A 19,979-nucleotide genomic window follows, 5' to 3' on the forward strand; every position below is an offset into this window, starting at 1 on the left:
GCGGTAGTGGTAGAAGTGTGATTATTAATGTAAAAATATTTGATATAAAATAGATAGTATAGTTATTTAATAGTTATATGTACGCGTTTTCATTAAAGTATTATAGGTATTTCAAGTACATATTATAATGTAGTTTAGGTATAGATAAGTTCTTGATCGATACAAGTCACCGATGAGGGTGCTCATAGATTAACATGGCTCAACACCACTAATCAAGTACTAGTCGATCGTTATATAGTTTCAGGAGGTCGTTCACCTTATTGATACAGGGTACAGGTTGTACGCTCAGAATGAACACTAAGATGACGAGACCCTTCTTTTATGATTGGGTCAAATAATATGTAAATACTTCACCGTCCTAAATTAACTGTACAGCTTACTATTCTTCCTGAGGTTATATCCATATGAAACTTAGCCCCTATACGGCTTATGTCCCATACAATGATACAAACATGATATCAAGTGAGGAATTGGACCTTTTATGCCCCAAAGTACAATGTTATTGTTTAGGATAGTTGTGCACTTAAGCCACGCAATCTCGGCATCTTTCAACTCGGATTTTCGAGTGACCAAGTTTATCTAGTTCTCATTTTGACTACGGAAAAGTGGTTTAAAAAATAACATAAATGATGGTGTGGTCAGATGAGATGCAAATATATTTCTCATTTCAACTCAATGAAAGATAGTCAACATTTACATGATGTTAAAAATTAAAAAGGAAAGGCAAGCACTAACTAACTAAACCTTACTTCAAAACTGCAGCTGCCGCCCCCTTTTATCTAACTCAAATTCTCCTATCTCTTTTCCTATTCATTTACATCAATTACCCTTACATTGATTACATTACATTACATTACACCCTATATTCTTACACCTGCCCTTAGAAATCCCTACTTTTGTAAAAACATGGCTTCGATATTTCACAAGCTCAAAGCTTCGTCAACAATCACAGCACTTGAACCCAAAATCTGGAACTCTAGCCAGCATTCAAGCAAACGTATTCCCCTGCTTGCTGTTAACCAATTTGGACTTGGTCCACGAGTCTGCAAAAAACCGAGCAGCAACGTACCGACCCACATTGAATCATGACGATAAACCATTCAAAAGCAAAACGTTGCAGTCTATAGAGCTTCTAGGGTGATCGATGCTTTAGTGAATACAGAAAGAACAAAGGGTGCTTCTTCTCCTGGGTGTATCGTTGTTGGTACTATTGTGTAACCTTTTGGGTCAGGGTCTAATACCATCTCACACGATATTTCTCGAGAATTTACATAGTCTGTCCCACCAACCGATTCATGTAGATATATATTGTAAGCAGCACGGCGTCCCCGAGTTTTAATGATCCTCATCCCAATGTAGAACATCATCGAGTCATGGCTAGATTGATAATTTCTGAACCCGGGTGTTGTTCTTGAGAAACTCACTCCCTAAAAGCATGTAACAGAGAAAGTTAATAAATTATGCAACTGATCAATATTTATGGTAATTTACAAAAATGTCATTTAGCGAATACTAACCTGAGTCAATGTTATAAACACATGTATAGGACACGAAGCATCTGAGCCTGTGGCTCGTATTCTGAATTGTGGATTCTGATGCCATGTGTCATAATCCTGACAGCCACCAGCACTGTAACCTCGCCATTGGCCATGGACAGAGTATCGCATCTCGGGGGGATACACACGACACACATATATTGAACGAAAGTGAATCTGGAAATCTTGCCACGACATCCAAAATATACCATCTTTTGCCTGTTTTGAAGAGCATTGTATTAGTATCAAAAGGGTAAGTGACATTTACTATAGAGTCCAGTTCGTGTAAAAGCCACAATTATCATAGGATCCAGTAAACTTCCTATACATTAAGATATTGCCATAGACCATAAACGTACCCGAGGGATGTGCTTAAGTTTATGCTTCATCCTGTCCGTCCATTCCGGTGATGAATCAGACCATGGCCCGTTCCATTCCACCTCATTAGCCCACGGGTTTCGAATTTGAACGAGTTTATGTCCATCCACTTCTCGTACTTGTAACAATGAGTAAGCATGACCTTGAACGATTCCACTTGAAGATATATGCACATCTGAACCAGATGGGCTTCCAGCACCAAGTAAGAATCCTTCTTGTTTAAACCGTAATAACTGAGACCATAATCTCCCGCTAGCAAGATCAATTTGGGCTTGGGCACTTCTCATATCAATCTCCTCACCCGCACCACCTGTAAGGTCAACAAGTGCATCTTGGACTAGCCCCCCTTCTAGTGCCTCGTAGGAACCGTGGAGCTTAGCATAGGCTTTTTCTAATAATGAAACCCATAGTTCGTTTCCCTTTTTACTTGTAGCAAAAGCAGGTTTTCCCGGCGACTCGCAAGGTATCCAGTCGTCAACAACAACAGGAACCCATTCACCCTTTATACAAAGAGATCATCACGTTATATAATATACTCTTTATAAAAAAAAAAGACCGGGATCAAGATTTGCTACATACCTGAATACAGAAACGGACGGTGTATATTCCTTCCTCGTTATATTCTTGTGTAATTATAACTTCTGATATTCGTGAAACCTCTGTCAGGACAGCAACAGCACTCAAAAACCAGCAGTCACCCAACCGGCCCTATTCAAAATCAATCAGAGTATCAAACAACAAGCAAAAGTGATATAATCAGGGAAAAGTAATCGAACTGCTTTCCATTCATACCTGACAAACATCAGAAGGATTTGCATCACCAGAAAACAAGCACGGAGAAGAGCCCAACTGATTTTCTGTCACTATTTCTGTTGGTTTCATCCATTTAGATACAACCTGCAATTTAGAAGGGGGGTTATCTGGGTCAACAAACAACGAGCGATCATTTGGAGGGAACTCTTGATCTGTGAAGTGTGCTTCTCCTTTAGCCAAAAGGTTTTCCTTCACAGCGAGTTCAACCGATAGCATGCGCTGAATGATTTCTTCATGAGTTTCTATTCTTGGTTTTCTCAACCTTCTTGCAAAAGAATCCATATCAACAACCACCCCCTCACGTTCCGATCTTCTTTTCCTCCCACTAGAATACTGACCGTCCCAATCTACATCGTCTCGGTCGTATAAATCCACTTCAGCTGGATCACTATCCCACTCATCAACCTACATAAATATTGGTTCATGTTTATTGGTTCATATTCACATAAAAGAAGGGTCTAGGGGTAGAAAGTAACGAAAACACGAACCCGAGGGGGAGAATCTGTCCATTGCCAATTGTCTTCAGGAAGATCAAGCATATTGTACTCAGTGGAACCCATCGCGGCAGGTAGAGCGGAAACTTCGTCTTCTGATAGGCATCTTCCCCAAAGGAAAAGATCCATTATGTGCATTTTGGATTCAGCTCCTTCACTATCGGACCTTCCAAATGCATCCACATCTGTCGGTGGTCTAACACCGACCCACGCTTCTGTTCCATTATCCCAAATTCCATTTTCCACACGCAATGGTAACTCTGTTTGGTACCCATCAAAACCACCATCCAAATAGCAAGTTGCTTCTCCTAAATCAGCATCAATCGTCACCGTAACAGTATGCCACCTGACAGTTGAAATATTTTGAATAATAAGATTATAAGTTACTTTTGAGCCCTAATGTATCGTATGAATTTGGTGATGACAAATCTAATAGTTAAACACTTGATGTAAAACGATTTTCTGAAAAGTTAGTAAAGATTAACATCACATATGGGACTAAGGGCTTACCTTCCATCCGCAATACATGCTGCACCAATATTCCACTCCTTTGAAACAGTGGTCTGCTTGTCACCTTTAGTTATCAGTCTAAGTCCGACTTGGCCTGCCTCCATTCCTTGCTCAGATCCAGCAACAAGAATTTCCCAACACACTTGTTTCTGAAATTCGGTACCCAAGAGACAAACAGGACCAGACTCGGGTTGGATCATAACCGCCATTGAAAAACTGACCTTTTGGGTAAGACATATAGTGGGATCCAGATGGCCACAGTATCTACCACTCGTTACTGGTTCATCGTCAAGAACACACACAGCACCGGAAATTCCCGTCTGTAATTCGAATATTAATATAAGTACATGAGGATATTGACTAGTGGTTACGATTTTGACCTACTTGATTTCTGAATGGGTATCAACTTGTGTTAGGTTTTAATATGTGATGAGTCAAAACAGTAGATACAACAAAAGTAGCTAAACAGAAAACGGCTCAAACATCGCCCAAAGTACATTTTAGATTTATATATAGCCTCCTAAATCATTTTATTCAAAAATCTACATTACTATTTAATATTATATAGATAATAATCTTTTCCACAATCCTATTTGAGGGACTAAATATTTATAAGAAGCTAAAAAGTGTGGACAAAAGGGGGCTACCTGGAGGGCTCGACGAGCTAACTGAGTGGAACGAATTCTGCGTGCAATGCTTGAAACTCGCTCACGTGCAAAAGAATCATCAAGAACTGAATCACCGCCTACTGCTCGCACTGCAGCGGACATTGCGGCTGCCTCCCTGCTTCCAGCATTTGGAATAGATGATATAAGGGTAGCTTCTAACTCCTTCCATTTCCGTTCTTCCTTTTCTAGAAGCGCTTTTCTCCTCTCTTTACCCCTGCCTTCCTCTTCACGCCTCTGCATCAAGATTTCTTCTTCCATCTCTTTCTCTCTTAGATAACTAAACACTCAAAAAATAATAATGATGTCAGATTGTCAGCCAAAATATCTTTTTTTTAATCAATATGAAAGGACGGATCCTTACCTCTCTTGTATAATTTCAAACTGCCTACGGTCTTCTGGCATCCATTTCTTGATCTTTTTAGCACTTAAATCTGAAAACCCGATACTATCAAGAAAGAGTCTTAGACGAACCTCATCCTGTAACAAAAACAAGAAACATTCAAATACAGAATATCCGTGCATGTGCACACAACTCTCAGATTTACCACACGAGAATAGTACGAATCGTGTTTACCTGCACACGTTCAGCCTTGGCGGTCAAACCGAGCAAAAGAAGCAAATAACCACCAAATTTATCCCACATGTATACCCATTCAGTATCAATTGCTTCTTCTAAGGCTAATATCCGTGCATGTGCACACATTTCTCTTCTATAACCTATATCATTGGTTGAATCATGTTGAAACAATATCCCGTGCTTTATCTTGCGGATAATGGATCCTGCAGCTAGTTCTTCGTTTTTCAAACGATCTCTTAATTTCATGACATCCGCTCTTGGGAGCACAAAATTTCCTGCCCTGTCACGTGTGACAGCAGGGTCCCCAACTAAAAGAGCCGCCGAACTAGCAGACCTCTGTGGAGCTGAATAAGTTCCTGACAGTGCATTTCTGGTCTGCATTGGGGATCAAACAAACTCGGATTACACAAGTCCTAGGTAATTGATATTCACAACTTTGAAATATAATTGTAGATCGAAATATACCTTGGTAGCAGATCGAGAGATTGCTTGGATGACAGTGTCCTTACTGAGAAAGTGTACAGCATCCTCCATCATCTACAAATAGAAAGAAACGCTTTTAACAACAAAAAAGATCAGTGTAGATTTTTCAGTATGTGTAATTGGTTATGAATGGTCAAACCTCGAGAGTCAAACATGGTCGAGAAACAGCAAAACCAAATGATACAACAAGTGTAATTGCTGACACAGCTGCTCCAGCAAACGGTGGATATATTACTAAGCTTGCAACAACACCCCATCCTTCGATTGCCAGCGCAATCCCGTAAAGGACAATGAAAGCAACACTGTTGATGAATAAATATAAAATGAGGTTCAACAATAACGAGTGTGGATGGACCATATTGACAAAGAAAAGTATTTAAGATATGCAAATTGGAGATTCCAACAAACCTGACGTTTTTCCCACAATCTGCATGAGCATCATATACATATACAGGCAGCACTCGTGGAGAATATACAACAATAGGAGGTGAGAGAAGAACCTGAGGAAATAATTTTTTCATTGAAGTATTAAAGAAAATGTATAATACTGGAAGTTTTAATATGATTGTAAATAATACTTACAGTTAATGCCCTGCCAGCCAGAAGAAACAAAAATGAAAAGTACCCAACAGAGGCTCCAACAAAAAATCTGCCTGTAATTGTATAAAAAGATGCGTCATTAAAAAGCAATAAAATATTAAAAGTAATAACTACAAAAACTATATTTACCTTGACGCCAACCAACAACAAGTGCAGCCAGGGCCAATAGAAATGCGAGAAAAGAAACGAAGACCATTTGCATTCTGGTTAAGTAGAAGTTATTTGAAGCCCAGAAATGGATAATACCGATGGCTAAAACAATCAGGAGAAGAAGTAGGAGAAAAGATGCCCCTATCTGTAGTCAATTAAAACAAATATTCGAGTTAATACAAAGCTTATATTCCACCAAGTGGTACACATGTAAGTGTTAAAATTACCGTCCATGGATCGATTATGACTATAACTGCTGATATTGCACTAAGAAGCAGAAGAAGACCAATTATTACAAACACATAAACACCTCGCGAAAGTCTCCAGTTGTCATCCTTCCTGCAAATTAATTCACACGTCACATAAAGCACTTATAATTCATTATGCATGTAAGACTATATATTTATAAGGGGAATATGTGGATCTTTTACCATTTAAGCAAACCAGAACAAAGAGACAGTAAAGCCGGAATGCACACCAATGGAAGTAATGCAGCTAGAAAATCGGCCTTCTCTGGAACACTGTCTTTTCTAGAATTCACAACCTCCAGATACGATGCACCACAAAATGCAACAAGGACAACTGTAGAAAACAGGAATGTGAAACCGAAAATTAATAAATAGCGGTTTGATTTTATAACTCGTACATTGTTATTATTCTCACCTGAAAATATAGCAACACATATAGCTGAAGACGGAGAGAAACGGTATGTGGCAAACCATGATGCAATTGGTAACAGGCCGGTAACTAACAAAGCAATCACAGATGCCATGGCCCACCCAAGGTAAACTGATGATGCATATGGTGATTTTATACTGTTCTGACCACCTGCCCAACCCTTGTAGCCTAGATCCTCCAATGGTTTTGCAGAGACTATTGCACCGAGAGATAACACTGATCCAACAAATATTGATATGCAGATCGATAGAACAACACCCTGATAAAATTAAATTGTTCATATGCCATGATTATTGCATAACCAAAAACTTGTAAAACTATTATAAAGAGAGAAGAAGAGAAAGGTAACTTACCTCTTTCATCCAGAAAGAACGATAATTTCCTACTTGACCTCCATAGTCATCTCTTGATACCCAAAACCGATATCCATTACGGATCCATATAGGAATAGCGACAGAAAGGCATGCAACCATGAGTGGAATGGTCAAAGACAAACCGAGGAGAACAGATGACTTGCTGCAAATTATCATGCATTATTAGTAATCAAATTCGTACTACGTTAGATAACATTAAATGCAGAAAATTTAATAGAAAAAAAAAAACCATTGAAAATACCTCAAGAAAGACAGCAGAAGGCCGACACAAGTGCTCAGTAGCCATGCAATAATACCATACTGAAAATCCATTACCGTTTTTAAAAAAAAATTCAACCACAGAGCTAAAAACAATGAACATAAACAAAAATATAAAAAAGTAACGCATTATTATAAGAGTACAGCTACATGATAACAGTATACCTTTCTGGGTTTTGACGTCATAACCATGTCTTCAGCTTGTAGTGAGCGAAGAAAAGCCATAATGGAACAAATAACGAGGGATAATAGAAACACAGCACAACCAAATTCAAACTGCATGCATTTTGCCGATTTGATTACAAAGATGATATAACAATTAACACTAAAGATTTTGGATTGCAAACATTTGACCCTACATACCTGTTGGTGTGTTGCACCGATGACTTCAACAGTTTTCGGTCGAAATTGGCCCACAATTACGGTTTCGACAATAAAGACAAAACTGAATAGGACCCACGCCCGCTCAGGGGTACAAGCAACATGATGAAAAAGAAGTCTGAATATTCTAAGCCATTTTTCCAGTCCACGAACCCTAAGTTCCTCAGACAACGATATTTGATTAGGCAAATCATTGTTGACATCACTCGACTCATTAATCATAACCTCGTTATTGTCACGATGATCTCTATCTGCATCTAAACTACTCCTCTGCAACAGTGCAAGAATCGTTGGATCCAACCCGTTTTCCTTCAGCATAACAGCAAAATTTGGGTCTAAACCTTTATCTTGCAATAAATTAGTCAACTCAATATCTCCAGCCCTGGCTCTCCTCTTCAATAGAGATGTGATCCTCGGGTCATTCAACTTTTCTTGAAACGCCAAAGCTAAATTCGAATCCAAGACTTGTTGATTAGCCGAGATCGATTCGTTAGACTCGCACCCTTGGCTTTCAAGCCCGCTACTAGAACAAACCATCAACGAGCAAGGCTGTTCACTATTTCTTTCCATGTATGATGACGGGCCAACTCCAGCCTCTTGAACAACCGATCGGCAAGAGCTACTACGCAAGGCTAAACTAGGTCTTCCGCTATCTAAGCTTCTCTCACTGTTGACTCCCTCCACATGATTCCAACTGTTCGGGTCACCCATGCAATGTGCACTATTACCAAGGTGTCCTGTTTCGGCACTACTACTACGGCAAACCTCTGATGAGCTAGACGAACTGATCTGTTCTTTTCTACGGAAACCCTCTCGTAAACGAATCACCGTACTTTGCAAGGCATCTCGTCTTGCAGCCAGTGGGTTAGTAACAGATAAGTGACGTGTCACAGCTGCACCGAGTAAAACAGACCCTACAATTGCATAACTGATACAGTGGCCAAGATACCTATCCATAACCAGAAAACGACATCATTAACAAATATAATTAAACTCATTGATAAGTGCAACTAATTCTAACAGGGGGAGAGAGAAGGAGAGACAGACAGACAGACCAGTAATGAACACCAAAGCAGATCAAGAATACACGAGATGTGCCAGCAACAAAGAGGGCTATAACACGACTTTGAAGAAGCTCGAACCCGTATAAACAGGCGCCCATGTTCCAGTCTAAAAAAGATTAAATTCAATGGATTTGAAACAAAACATAAAGCCGCCTGAAATATTTCGAATTACTATTTTAATATATACCAAGGATTATAACAGCAGCTGATGTAATAGCCCCAAGCCAATTGGACTCCTTAGCAGTTAAACCATACAATATAGAATATACTAGAAGTACAAGAAGTGAGCAGAAGTAAAGAAGCCCAAGGTGTGACACCCTGCAAGAATCATAAAACTATTAAGAAAATAATGCTTAAGAGATTAGTAAATATGCAATCTTTATTATTCAAAGTCTATGCAAATCTATAACTGGACATATCTTACAGAAAAGATAAGATGAAACTTCTGATAATTCGCATTATTAGTTATCCTATCTAACACAGTAACTATTCATAGAAAGGTTCAGAAGTTTTAGACAAAGTTTTCCTGGTCAAACTGATTCGTACCAAAATGACCCATTACCCTCCCAAACCAAATACGGATACTTTGATGAGCATCCCACTTTTTTCAAGGTTTAACTAGGGTACTTGCCTTCTAGACTGTCTAGGGTATAAGTCATTCGGATCTGGTGGTTCGTGTAAACATGCAACTGGACCAACTTCAATACAGTCGGAATAAGCAAATTTGTATGCACTTCGGACATATTCATCAACATCCAAACCGTTGCCTGTAAAAATGCAAACCCAAAAAATACAATAAATATAGCAAATCACAAAAGCAAATACTTACTAAAATCATCTCAAAACAGCCTACCATTAAAGACCATTCTGCAAATGAAGAGCATATTGATTGCTAAAGCAATTGCCGACACTCCAAAGAAGAATCCTGAAGGTGAGTACCGCTGTGGAGCAGTAGAACCAGCTGTGACATAAACTGCACACAGTTCGTACGCACATAGCAGTGCAACAGCTAGAAGTAAAAGAGCAGCAACAGCCCCTATTTCAAGAATATACTATATCATTTCTACCCTTTCATAACTTTCTTAGCTGAAAGCAAAATAGAGATAGTCGAGAACTACGTACTCGAGCTTTGCCATTGTGTTCTCCACCAAAGCATGATCGAATAAAACGCCAAAAGAAGAGCTGTTCCAGCCATTATGACTGCCAACCCGATGATATCTCGACCAAGAATTAAAATCAACCAACATCCCCATGTGATTAAAACTACAATAGGTGAAATTACAGCCAGCCATGCACATAGTGAAAGAAAACCACATACTATTCCCAACTGAGGCCCTTGTAAGAAACTTGGCCATTTTCTAGCATATATCCAACTGTAAAAGAATAGCATCGATAACTTTAATACTTGGTTTCCAAAGAACTACAGGAACTATTCAAGAACGTATTCATTGCGGTCATGTTGAGTTCATAATGCAAGAAAAAACTATACTTGCAGTATACAGTACTTAAAGTCGATTGAGCCTAAGCTGCAACTAATATGCTAGCAAAAACTATCCATTAAAGTAGCATATTCTAAATTGTAAATGGAGAATGAGGTACCTATATATCCGCCACGGCCGCCAATTAACTGCCCAAAGTATCGAAAAAGAAGCCACCCCCAAAACAGCGAAAAGGGTTCCTGAAATTATGCACGCCAACATTACATCCTTATCATCCCCATCCATGGCTTCTTTTCCCCCTTTCTCTATTAACCTTCAACTAAACAACACAATATCCAAATAAAGATACAAAAACATATTTCAACACACAATTAACCTAAAGATATGCATACATACATACACATATATATATATTTCTATACGTATATGTATACTTGAAACAAACCAGTAAAAAGCTCATACCTTTACTTGAACGAACTGATTTTAAGTGCCACAAACATCATGATAACTTCAAAGGGGGCAAAATTCAGCTATTAGAAAACTAGGGTTTACTATATAGATATTTAGCACCAAAATGCAATAATCAAGCACAAACTCAAGAAATTAGGGTTTTCAAGAATGTATGAAAAGATGACTTTAAACACATCAAGTTTAAATTTTTCTTATAGATTCAGAGACCCTTTTGGATTTGGTTAGAACCCTCTATTTACACACAGTTCGCACTCAAACACACAGTGAAAAAAATGATAGCTTTTTTTTTTGGTAAAAAGATTGGGAAGAGAGAGAGTCTGTGGATAGTGGTTTTGTAAATAATGATAAAATAACAGCAGCTGTATATGCTTGTCCTTGAGAGATGTATTGTTGAGATGATGAAATGGAAGGTGAGAACACGCGCCAATAAGAAGTGAGGGATGGGTTTTGACTGGGGATTTAATTGGTGCGCGTTGATTTTGTAATGGAGATGCGCGTGGAGATGTTGGATAATGGAGACACATTTGGTCTTATTTTTACTAATTAATTACTTGGAAAAAAATCCGGTTTTCAGGAGGTCAAGTGGAAAAGTGTTGATTATAATTCTATAAAAAGTTGAAAAAGTAAAGGGTCCCATACGAAAATTTTGTCAAACTTGATGGTTAGTGATTGAAAATTTTGTGTTTGTATTATTGGGTTTAAATTGGAATTTAGGGTTTGAAGCCTGTTGGGCTGGACTATACATGGTGAGAGGATGCCCAATTACTATGTTGTGATATTTTCCTTTAATGATTTTTATCATTTTATGATCAAGAAATCATGAGACAGATGAAGCCATGAAGGCATGAAGCTTTTATGGTTTGTCCAGACATTGATTTTACTTTTGATAACTTTGAGCACATTTTCAAGTTATGCAGCTAAATATTATCTAGTAGTATAGATTGTTTTTCTAAGTTTTTTGTGGGTATTGAATTTCATATATATTATATATACACGCATCTTCAAGACAAACAAGTCTATGTAGTCACTTATTTAGCTCAAAGCTAATAAAAAAGGTTACACTTTTGACAAGTATGCTTCTTGCTTTCTCTAAATGTCAAATTGAAAACAACTTTGTTCTATTTGTTGTATGTGTCAGACTAAGCTAAGTTGAGAACATTGAGAGATAAAGGTGAATGACAATATAACACCAATAAAAATTTATAAAAGAATTATGTATCTACGTATTATATTGTTATCTTAATATAATCACGGCGAAAACTCTTAGAAGAAAGGTATAAGCCAACAACAACTTTTCATACTACATAAATGTAGTTATTTGCTTTCAACTAATATGATTATAAATTAATGCTTTAATCTTTAACTACTTAGCTAAATAATCATTTTACTTTTTTTTGAATAAGTATTAAAACAAACTTATCTTGTAGTCACATAACTATAAATGTCTCCAACACTAGAACTTACTCCTTATATTTAGTTAACTCCAATGTCGTAAACAACTCTTCAAAAAACATGTTGGTGGTGGCAACAATATAGTAATGGTTGGGGGAACAGATGGAGATGGTGGTGGCAACAGGTGGTGTCGGTTGTATGATAATGGGGTCGGCAACTGTTGGTGACGGTGGCGGCAATAAGTAGTGTATGTGATTGCTATAAAAGGGATACTGTAGTGATTTTAAGAGTTGAGTGATAGATATAAATATTTCATCAAGAGTATTTGTGGTACATCAATATGGAAATGAGAGGGTACGGGCCTACGGGGTCAGTTTGGTAGTTTAAATCATCATTTGAGATATAAAAGGGATGTTTGTTTAAATAAAAAAAAAACCATAGATATAGATAGATATATGTCTAATGGGATAGGGTCTGGGTGAGTTTTTCTCTCCAGAAACTTGGGCAATAGGATTTTTAATCTAAAGGTTTAAACGGAGAATGTATTTGGCAATGTGCTTTCTAGCGTGAGCCCACTAAAACAACGTCAGTTATACCTCTCGATATTTGCGAGTAATTTATAGCGTAAAAGAAAAATTGTCTAACGGAATGGTTTATTGGTAGTCTTTTGAGTTTAAACTAATCGAAACTTATATAAAAACAAAACCATATGTATTTTAAAAAAATAAATTAAGAAGCCCAAAACCATATGTTTTATATTCCTATCAATTCATGATTCACGCACTCGAAGCGGCCCATGAATGAATGACATAAGAAAACCAAATTTCATAATACAATCATACCTAAACCCTCTAGTTTTTCAACCAATACCTGCTGGAAAAAAAATGTTAACAAAAACATAAAAACTCAAACCCGAGATCAACTTGTATAATCACACATACCTTTTGAAATCCAAGAGGAAATCATCAAAAAACTCCCTGTCAAATTGTTGATCCGATTCACATCAGTTTCAAAAACATGGAAGTCTTTCATTCATAGCTCCAAGTTCATTATTGGTCACAGCCTAATTCAGCCGCAAAATCTACTCGTAAGTTATTATGATGTAAAAATTTTCAAGGAGAAGTATGTGTCGATTGTTGATGACGAGACTTAGACTACATGGTATGAGGCCTTCTCATGGAGAGGGGTCTTTGGCCACATGGCTCCATGTCATCATGGTGGGCATTCTTAAAAAATAGGGGTGTGAGACATTTGAGTTAGTGAGGTCTTTTGTCATGCGTCATGAAGTAATGATTAGTTAATTATTATTATTATTATTATTATTATTATTATTATTATTATTATTATTATTATTATTATTATTATTATTATTATTATTATTATTATCATTTTATAAACTACATATTACAAAAAACATTTAAAAAAAAGTTCATACATATAAAATACAAATTAAGTTCCATTACATAAATATAAAAGACTAATCCTCATCATCGCTAACGAATTCATTAAGGTCGGGCACAAGTTCATCTTGTCGCGAACGGGGTCATCCATACTTGATCCACTAGATCCGCCATGAGCATGTTGTTGGTTTCTCTACTTTTGATCGCATGCAAGTTCTCGATCCGTTGCTCCATGGGAGTTTCTTGTGTCCAGTACTCCGGGTCTAAAGAAGGGTCTTCCGGGTCGTAGTCTTGACAGAAAGCTTTGTCCTCGTCCTATAAAATAATGTTATGTAGGATGATACAAGTGTAGATCACGGATTGCATCTTTTCTTTGTCCCAATACCGTGCAGGATTACTAATAACCTTCCACCTCTTCTTCAGTACACCAAACGCTCTTTCAATATCATTTCTTGCCGATTCTTGATTCTTCTTAAAAACTTTCTTTTGTTGTCAATTAGGTTGGTAAAAGTCTTGACGAAAATTGCATACTTCGGGTAGATGTCATCTCCCAAATAGTATCCGGTCTCGTAAAAGTTGTCATTTGCATAAAAAGAAGTTACAAAATAATAATAAATGAACCAATTATAGATAGTACACTTAATATAAACAAAAGAACGAATTTAAATAATGTACTTTAAAACTAACCTGTAGGAGCCAAACCGGATATAAGCTCCTCAAGAACAGGCGAGGCTTCAAAACCATTAATGTCGTTGTTGGACCCCTGCATCCCAAAGTATGCATTCCAAATCCACAAATCATAAGACGCAACTGCCTGAAGCATCAACGACGGTTTCCCAATATCACCTCGAGTATGAATGACACACCACGCGTTAGGACACATATCCATGTCCAATGCATGCAATCAATGCTCCCAATCATTCCCGGGAAACCATGGCGTTGTTCATGGACCTCGTACATCCATTGGAGATCACTCCAAGTCGGTCTACGTAAGTAAGTACTACCATATAGTTCCCTTATGCCTATTTATATATAATTACAACTACGTTATAATGTATAAACTATATATAAAATTAAACTACATATAAAATAAAAGTATAATAAAATATATATAAACTACATATAAATTTAAACTATAATAAAATATATATAAACTACTTATAAAATTTAACTATCTAAACTATAATAAAAGTATAACTACGTTATAAAAAATATATATATATATATATAAGCTACATATAAAATTAAACTATCTAAACTATAATAAAAGTATAACTACATTATAAACTATATATAAACTATATATAAAATTAAACTAGCTAAAATTATAAAACGTTATGAGTAAAAAATTTGTACCGGTACAAAAGTGTCCTAGTGTGTCACGTGAGGTCCTTTTTGATATGCCAAAGTTCTCGTCAAATGCGTCAATACTAGTGCCATAAGCCAATTGACGGAGCGCCGATGTACACTTTAACTTGGTTGAGAAACCAAGCTTCCCTGGCCCATCATATCTTTGTTGGAAAAATGGATACTCGGTTGCCAAATCATCACATATTTGAAGAAATAACCGCTTACTCATACGATAACGCTACCTAAACATCTTTGCATTGTAAATCGGTTCGTCAACAAAATAGTTACGCATGAGTCGAGCTTCGTCTTCTTAACGCCTACGCACAATAGTAACTCTTCTCTTAAACCGCGGTCTTAGAACTTCATCTTCATCATCATCATCATCATTGTCGCGAACGACGTCCAACATAGCATTTACGGCCAACATGGCCGCCTTCGAGATGGCCGCGTCTAGCTCGGATGAACGCTCGAACTATCGGATGAGCTATCGGTCGAACTCTCGCTTGAAGACAATGGATTGTTGAGATCCATGAAAATCTAAAGAATAAAATGTGGTGCTTTTGAATAAGATATGAGTTAGAATATGGAAGTAATTGGTGAAAATGGTGGGTTTATATACGAAAAAAAGGAGATTAATGGTTTAAGTAAAAAAAAAAGAAGGAAAAACTTAGTCAAAGGAGCCGTTGGATGCATGAAGAAGAGGAAGGCTCAAAAAACAAGTGCAAATAGTGGGCGTTTGTTTTGGTCCAGTCACCACCATTTGACTAGCTGGAACGCGACCTCGGGACCATGTAGGCGGCGTTCTGACCGCGTTTTTTTTTTTTTTTTTTTTTGGGGGGGGGGGGGGGGGGGGGTGGGACGCGTGGGGGAAGCCTCACACCACTCGGTCTTACCCCCAACACAAGTCTTCCCTGCCCATTCCCTCATCAGTTGTTCCACTTATCAAACCACAAAGCACATATGGTAAACGATGTATAGTCGGTAGCTCTCATGGGTTGATTTGCTGCTACGGTTATCATGATGATACAAGGAAAAAGACAGTTGTTATGTGGAATCCTTATATTAGAAAATCGGTTTCTATTGTTGTGCCTGACCTCGAACCTACGTTTAAATCTGTGGTGGGGTTTGGGGTTTGTCCTCACACTTTTGAGCCTAAGCTTGTCAATATTAGGTATCGCCTGTGGGCAGATGACAGAGTGACTTTCATCCCGTGGCAAGTTGAGGTTTTCTCATTACGCTCATGGGCTTGGAGAAGTCCATTATGTGGTACTAACAATTTACCTCGTACATCAATTAAATTTATGGATAACCATGTAGTTGTGGATGGGATTATGTATTGGCTTGATTACGATAAGACTGCTATGCAGAAAACATATGCTCTGATTATTTCGTTTGATTTGACGAGTGAGGAATTTGGAGATGTATACTTCCCAGATGGTTTAGCAACCGTTTTCAGTGGTTTGTTCATCTCTAAACTGAATGAGTCTCTCGTTGTGCTTAAAACCTATAAAGAGTATGAGAAACGAGTTTTCGTTGTGCTTAAACCCTATAAAGAGGATGAGAAACGAGTTTGCGACGTATGGATGATGATGAAACATGGTGTTCCAAAATCATTTACAAAACTATACACTATAAAGGCACCGCATCTTTCTGCGTCTACAAGAGTTTTAGGATTTAGGAAGAATGGGGAACCTATAATAAATGCGGATACTGAATACATCAGTAATGGAAATATTGGACCAATCTTTGTGAACACCTACACGGAAACACTACTTTTGCTTGATGAGTCAGATTCTATTATTCGTTAATTATGATGGCGGCAGCGCCATTTTGCAAGGTAAAGATTAAAGTAGTAATAAAGTGCAGTGATGCCTGCCATTGAAGATCTAAGTCTTATAGCATTCCATACACACAGATCATTCTGTTTTTTTTTAGCTATTCAATGTTAATTTCTTTTTAGCTATTCAATGTCAATTTTTTTAATCAAGTCTTCATGTAAATCACTTTTGTAGCAGTCTTCATTCTTATTAACCTGTTCCGATGAATACAGAAAAGATTCTTTGGGCCGTAATTTTACGGATGAATCAACATCCCCAATTAAGGTGACACCAGATCGACTTAATTATGATGAGATTAATTCACAAATTAGAAAACTTCACTACTCTTTCTAAATTAAGTATAGATGAAACAAATACATTAGAACTTGACTAGTTTTTCCCGTCAATATCCACTGGCCTGAAACCAAGTCCGCCAGATTCTATTAAACATGGAACTGCAGATTAGCCAAAATTCAGCTCGATCAAGGCTAAACCCTTATGCAGTAGAATGGAAGACCCATTGAGATCAACAGCAAGAAAACAACCACTAAACCCAAAACCAGTCTCCTATTTGAGTTCAAACCGAATAATGAATTTCTTTTCTACTTAATAAGTGTTTAATAACTCTGCACATGATGCCAACATTTAAGTTAATCCCAGCATGTACCAATTACAACTTTCCTGCCACCTATATATTTAGTTTAAACTTTTTGAAAAGAGTAGATCAAACTTGGATTATGTTTAAGTACAATTGTATAAGGAAAATTGATCTGAAATAACTAACATAATCAATTCAATTTTTATGAATACAGTGATGAGGCTCCCGGGTTTGGAACATGTTATAATTTCTACATGGCAGTGCCCCTCGGGCTTGCGCCACTAAAAGTCAATATTCTAGGTTGGAGGCTTGAGATGAATCGCCTGCCGTACTCTAAACAGTTGCTGCTTAGAAACATCCCTTTACCCATGCCCACTGTGCAACTCAGATGTCAAAACAGCAGAACATCTTTTCCTCCATTGCCCCCAAACGGACTCTACCCTCTACACTAAAAGACCTCTTCGAGATACAGAAGACTCTCACCACTGCTCCTGGGAAACCTTATCATACCTATCTCTGGATATCAAATAGTGTTTCTAATCTCGACATCAAAATGGCCCGCAATGGAATAGTTTTCAATTCTAATTCTCTGTAATGCACTCTGTCAAACACTCGTCTGTATTTCCTAACTTCTCGCTAGATTTCATATTAATAATACTTTTTTGAATGTTCTCAAAAAAAAAAAAAAAATTATGCCAGTGGCTACAACAACCGATAGTTTTAAGCTCACATGGTTCAACTAAAGACCACAAAAGTGTACGCGATAAAATAGCCTAGCTTTTACACGGGCCCTGAATTCGTGGAACGTCCTGATGCTGGTATTGATGTTGGTATGATTCTCGAGAGCACAACTTCTATTATGCTTTCTGATCCTTAAAAACTTGCAAAGTTGAACGATCGATGGTTTTGTCATCCATCTTAGTAACATTACTGGGTCTGCCGAGATTGATGATCGAGATATAAGCAAGCAAAACACGTGAAACTTTCATAGTTAGTTTAAAACTAAGAAATATGCAAAGAATATATATAAATTTAATGTATTGCAAAGTTAAAGATACCTAATGTTATACATGCACGAAATCTATAAATTGTTGGTAGGTTTGCAGCCTTGCAGGGGTTTATAGACTAGTATTAGTCTATTAGAATTAGAATAAAAAAACCAAAACGACCGAACCCAAATCAATCGATGAAGTGGCCCATGAATAACAACATAGGAAACCAAATTTCATTAATTAATATTATATATACAATCTATACCTAAACCCTCTCGTTTTTCTAACCAATTTACCTGAGAAGAGATGTCGACTAAAAAAAGAAAACTCAAACCCCAAATTATCATGTCTGGGAGTCATATACCTTTTGAAATCCAAGAGGAAATCATCAAAAGGATGCCTGTCAGATCGTTGATCCGATTCACATCGGTTTCAAAAACATGGAAGTCTCTCATTCATAGCTCCAAGTTTATTGCTGATCACAGCCTCATTCAGCCGCACAATTTACTTGTAAGTTATTATGATAGAAAAATTTCTAGTGAGAAGTATGTATCGATTGTTGATGACGAGACTTTCCCCCAACACAAGTCTTCCCTGCCCATTCCCTTATCAGCTTAGAAGACCACGATGCACAATTGGTAAACCAAGTATATTCGGTAGCTCTCATGGCTTGATTTGCTGCTACGGTTATCATAATGATCATCATCGTACAATTAACAAAGAGACGGTTGTGATTTGGAATCCTTCTATTAGAAGATCGGTTGATCCTATTGTTGTGCCTTATCGCAAAGGTATGTGTTTGACTACTTTTGTGGGTTTTTGGGTTTGCCCTCGCACTTTTGACCCTAAGCTTGTCAAGATTGCGTGTCGCTATAGCCTGTGGGCACAGATCAAGGCAACCATGCATCCCGTGGCAAGTTGAGATTTTCACATTAAGCTCACGGGTTTGGAGAAGTCCATTATGTGGTGCTAACAATTTACCTCGTACATCAATCTTATTTACGGATAAACAAGTAGTTGTGGATGGGATCATGTATTGGCTTGCTTACGATAAGACTGCTATGCAGAAAACATATCGTTTGATTATTCCGTTTGATTTGACGAGTGAAGAATTTGGAGAAGTATACCTCCCAGATAGTTTAGCAACCGACGATTACCATGCTTTGTCCGTCTCCAAGCTAAATGAGTCTCTTCTTGTGCTTAAGATGATCAATAAAGACCATCGGATGCGAGTTTGCGATGTATGGATGATGATGATGAAGGATCACGTGACAAAATCATTTACAAAACTTTACACTATAAATGCACCGCATTTTCCTGCGTCTGTGAGTGTGTTAGGCAGAATGGTGAACCTATAATAGAAAAAGGTGATTATAAACTCTCTACTGAACACATCAATGATCTTGGGATTGATGGAGTTTGTGGTTCAATATTTGTGAACACCTACACGGAAACATTACTACTTTTGCTTAATAAGTCAAAATCCATTATTCGTTTTTAATTATTCCATTTTGCAAGGTAAAGATTAAAGTGATAAAGTGCAGTCATACCATTCAA

General features: G+C 37.5%; 3 protein-coding genes across 3 annotated transcripts; 2 read left to right on the top strand and 1 right to left on the bottom strand.

The window, feature by feature from the left end:
- Nucleotides 1-643: 643 nt before the first annotated feature.
- Nucleotides 644-11,119, bottom strand: LOC122585829 (calpain-type cysteine protease DEK1). The gene is made up of 29 exons (XM_043757951.1): nucleotides 10,865-11,119; nucleotides 10,563-10,721; nucleotides 10,086-10,336; nucleotides 9,817-9,999; nucleotides 9,595-9,730; nucleotides 9,151-9,281; nucleotides 8,955-9,069; nucleotides 7,882-8,848; nucleotides 7,684-7,794; nucleotides 7,502-7,560; nucleotides 7,240-7,402; nucleotides 6,872-7,145; nucleotides 6,640-6,790; nucleotides 6,436-6,547; nucleotides 6,188-6,353; nucleotides 6,041-6,111; nucleotides 5,867-5,958; nucleotides 5,598-5,760; nucleotides 5,441-5,512; nucleotides 4,973-5,350; nucleotides 4,760-4,875; nucleotides 4,378-4,675; nucleotides 3,731-4,050; nucleotides 3,215-3,566; nucleotides 2,706-3,131; nucleotides 2,493-2,621; nucleotides 1,895-2,413; nucleotides 1,518-1,754; nucleotides 644-1,427 (listed from the first exon to the last, which is right to left on the bottom strand). The coding sequence occupies exons 2-29, from the start codon at nucleotides 10,685-10,687 to the stop codon at nucleotides 1,122-1,124; spliced, it is 6,423 nt and encodes a 2,140-aa protein (XP_043613886.1). The 5' UTR covers nucleotides 10,688-10,721; nucleotides 10,865-11,119; the 3' UTR covers nucleotides 644-1,121.
- A 2,077-nt stretch (nucleotides 11,120-13,196) lies between these two features.
- On the top strand, nucleotides 13,197-16,823 carry LOC122596178 (F-box protein At1g30790-like; the record flags this gene model as incomplete). Its single annotated transcript, XM_043768712.1, has 2 exons — nucleotides 13,197-13,387; nucleotides 16,046-16,823. Coding segments are annotated over 2 exons (969 nt in total), but the record flags the coding sequence as incomplete, so codon positions are not given.
- Nucleotides 16,824-18,767: 1,944 nt separating this feature from the next.
- Nucleotides 18,768-19,923, top strand: LOC122596189 (putative F-box protein At5g50220). Its single transcript, XM_043768724.1, has 4 exons — nucleotides 18,768-19,034; nucleotides 19,147-19,213; nucleotides 19,299-19,663; nucleotides 19,765-19,923. The coding sequence occupies exons 1-4, from the start codon at nucleotides 18,768-18,770 to the stop codon at nucleotides 19,921-19,923; spliced, it is 858 nt and encodes a 285-aa protein (XP_043624659.1).
- Nucleotides 19,924-19,979: the final 56 nt, after the last annotated feature.

Source organism: Erigeron canadensis, chromosome 1 (assembly GCF_010389155.1).
Source record: "Erigeron canadensis isolate Cc75 chromosome 1, C_canadensis_v1, whole genome shotgun sequence".
Taxonomy (NCBI): domain Eukaryota; kingdom Viridiplantae; phylum Streptophyta; class Magnoliopsida; order Asterales; family Asteraceae; genus Erigeron; species Erigeron canadensis.

Bases quoted from the DNA above. Each gene is read 5' to 3' on its own strand.
- LOC122585829 (XM_043757951.1), bottom strand. From the start codon at position 10,687: ATGGATGGGGATGATAAGGATGTAATGTTGGCGTGCATAATTTCAGGA. The intron at 6,791-6,871 runs GTGAGAATAATA...TGTTTTCTACAG, and splicing joins ATGTGTTGCTATATTTTCAG to TTGTCCTTGTTGCATTTTGT. The intron at 1,428-1,517 runs GTTAGTATTCGC...ACATGCTTTTAG, and splicing joins TGTTTATAACATTGACTCAG to GGAGTGAGTTTCTCAAGAAC.
- LOC122596189 (XM_043768724.1), top strand. From the start codon at position 18,768: ATGTCTGGGAGTCATATACCTTTTGAAATCCAAGAGGAAATCATCAAA. The intron at 19,214-19,298 runs GTATGTGTTTGA...GTGTCGCTATAG, and splicing joins TGTTGTGCCTTATCGCAAAG to CCTGTGGGCACAGATCAAGG. The intron at 19,664-19,764 runs GTATGGATGATG...TGTGTTAGGCAG, and splicing joins ATCGGATGCGAGTTTGCGAT to AATGGTGAACCTATAATAGA.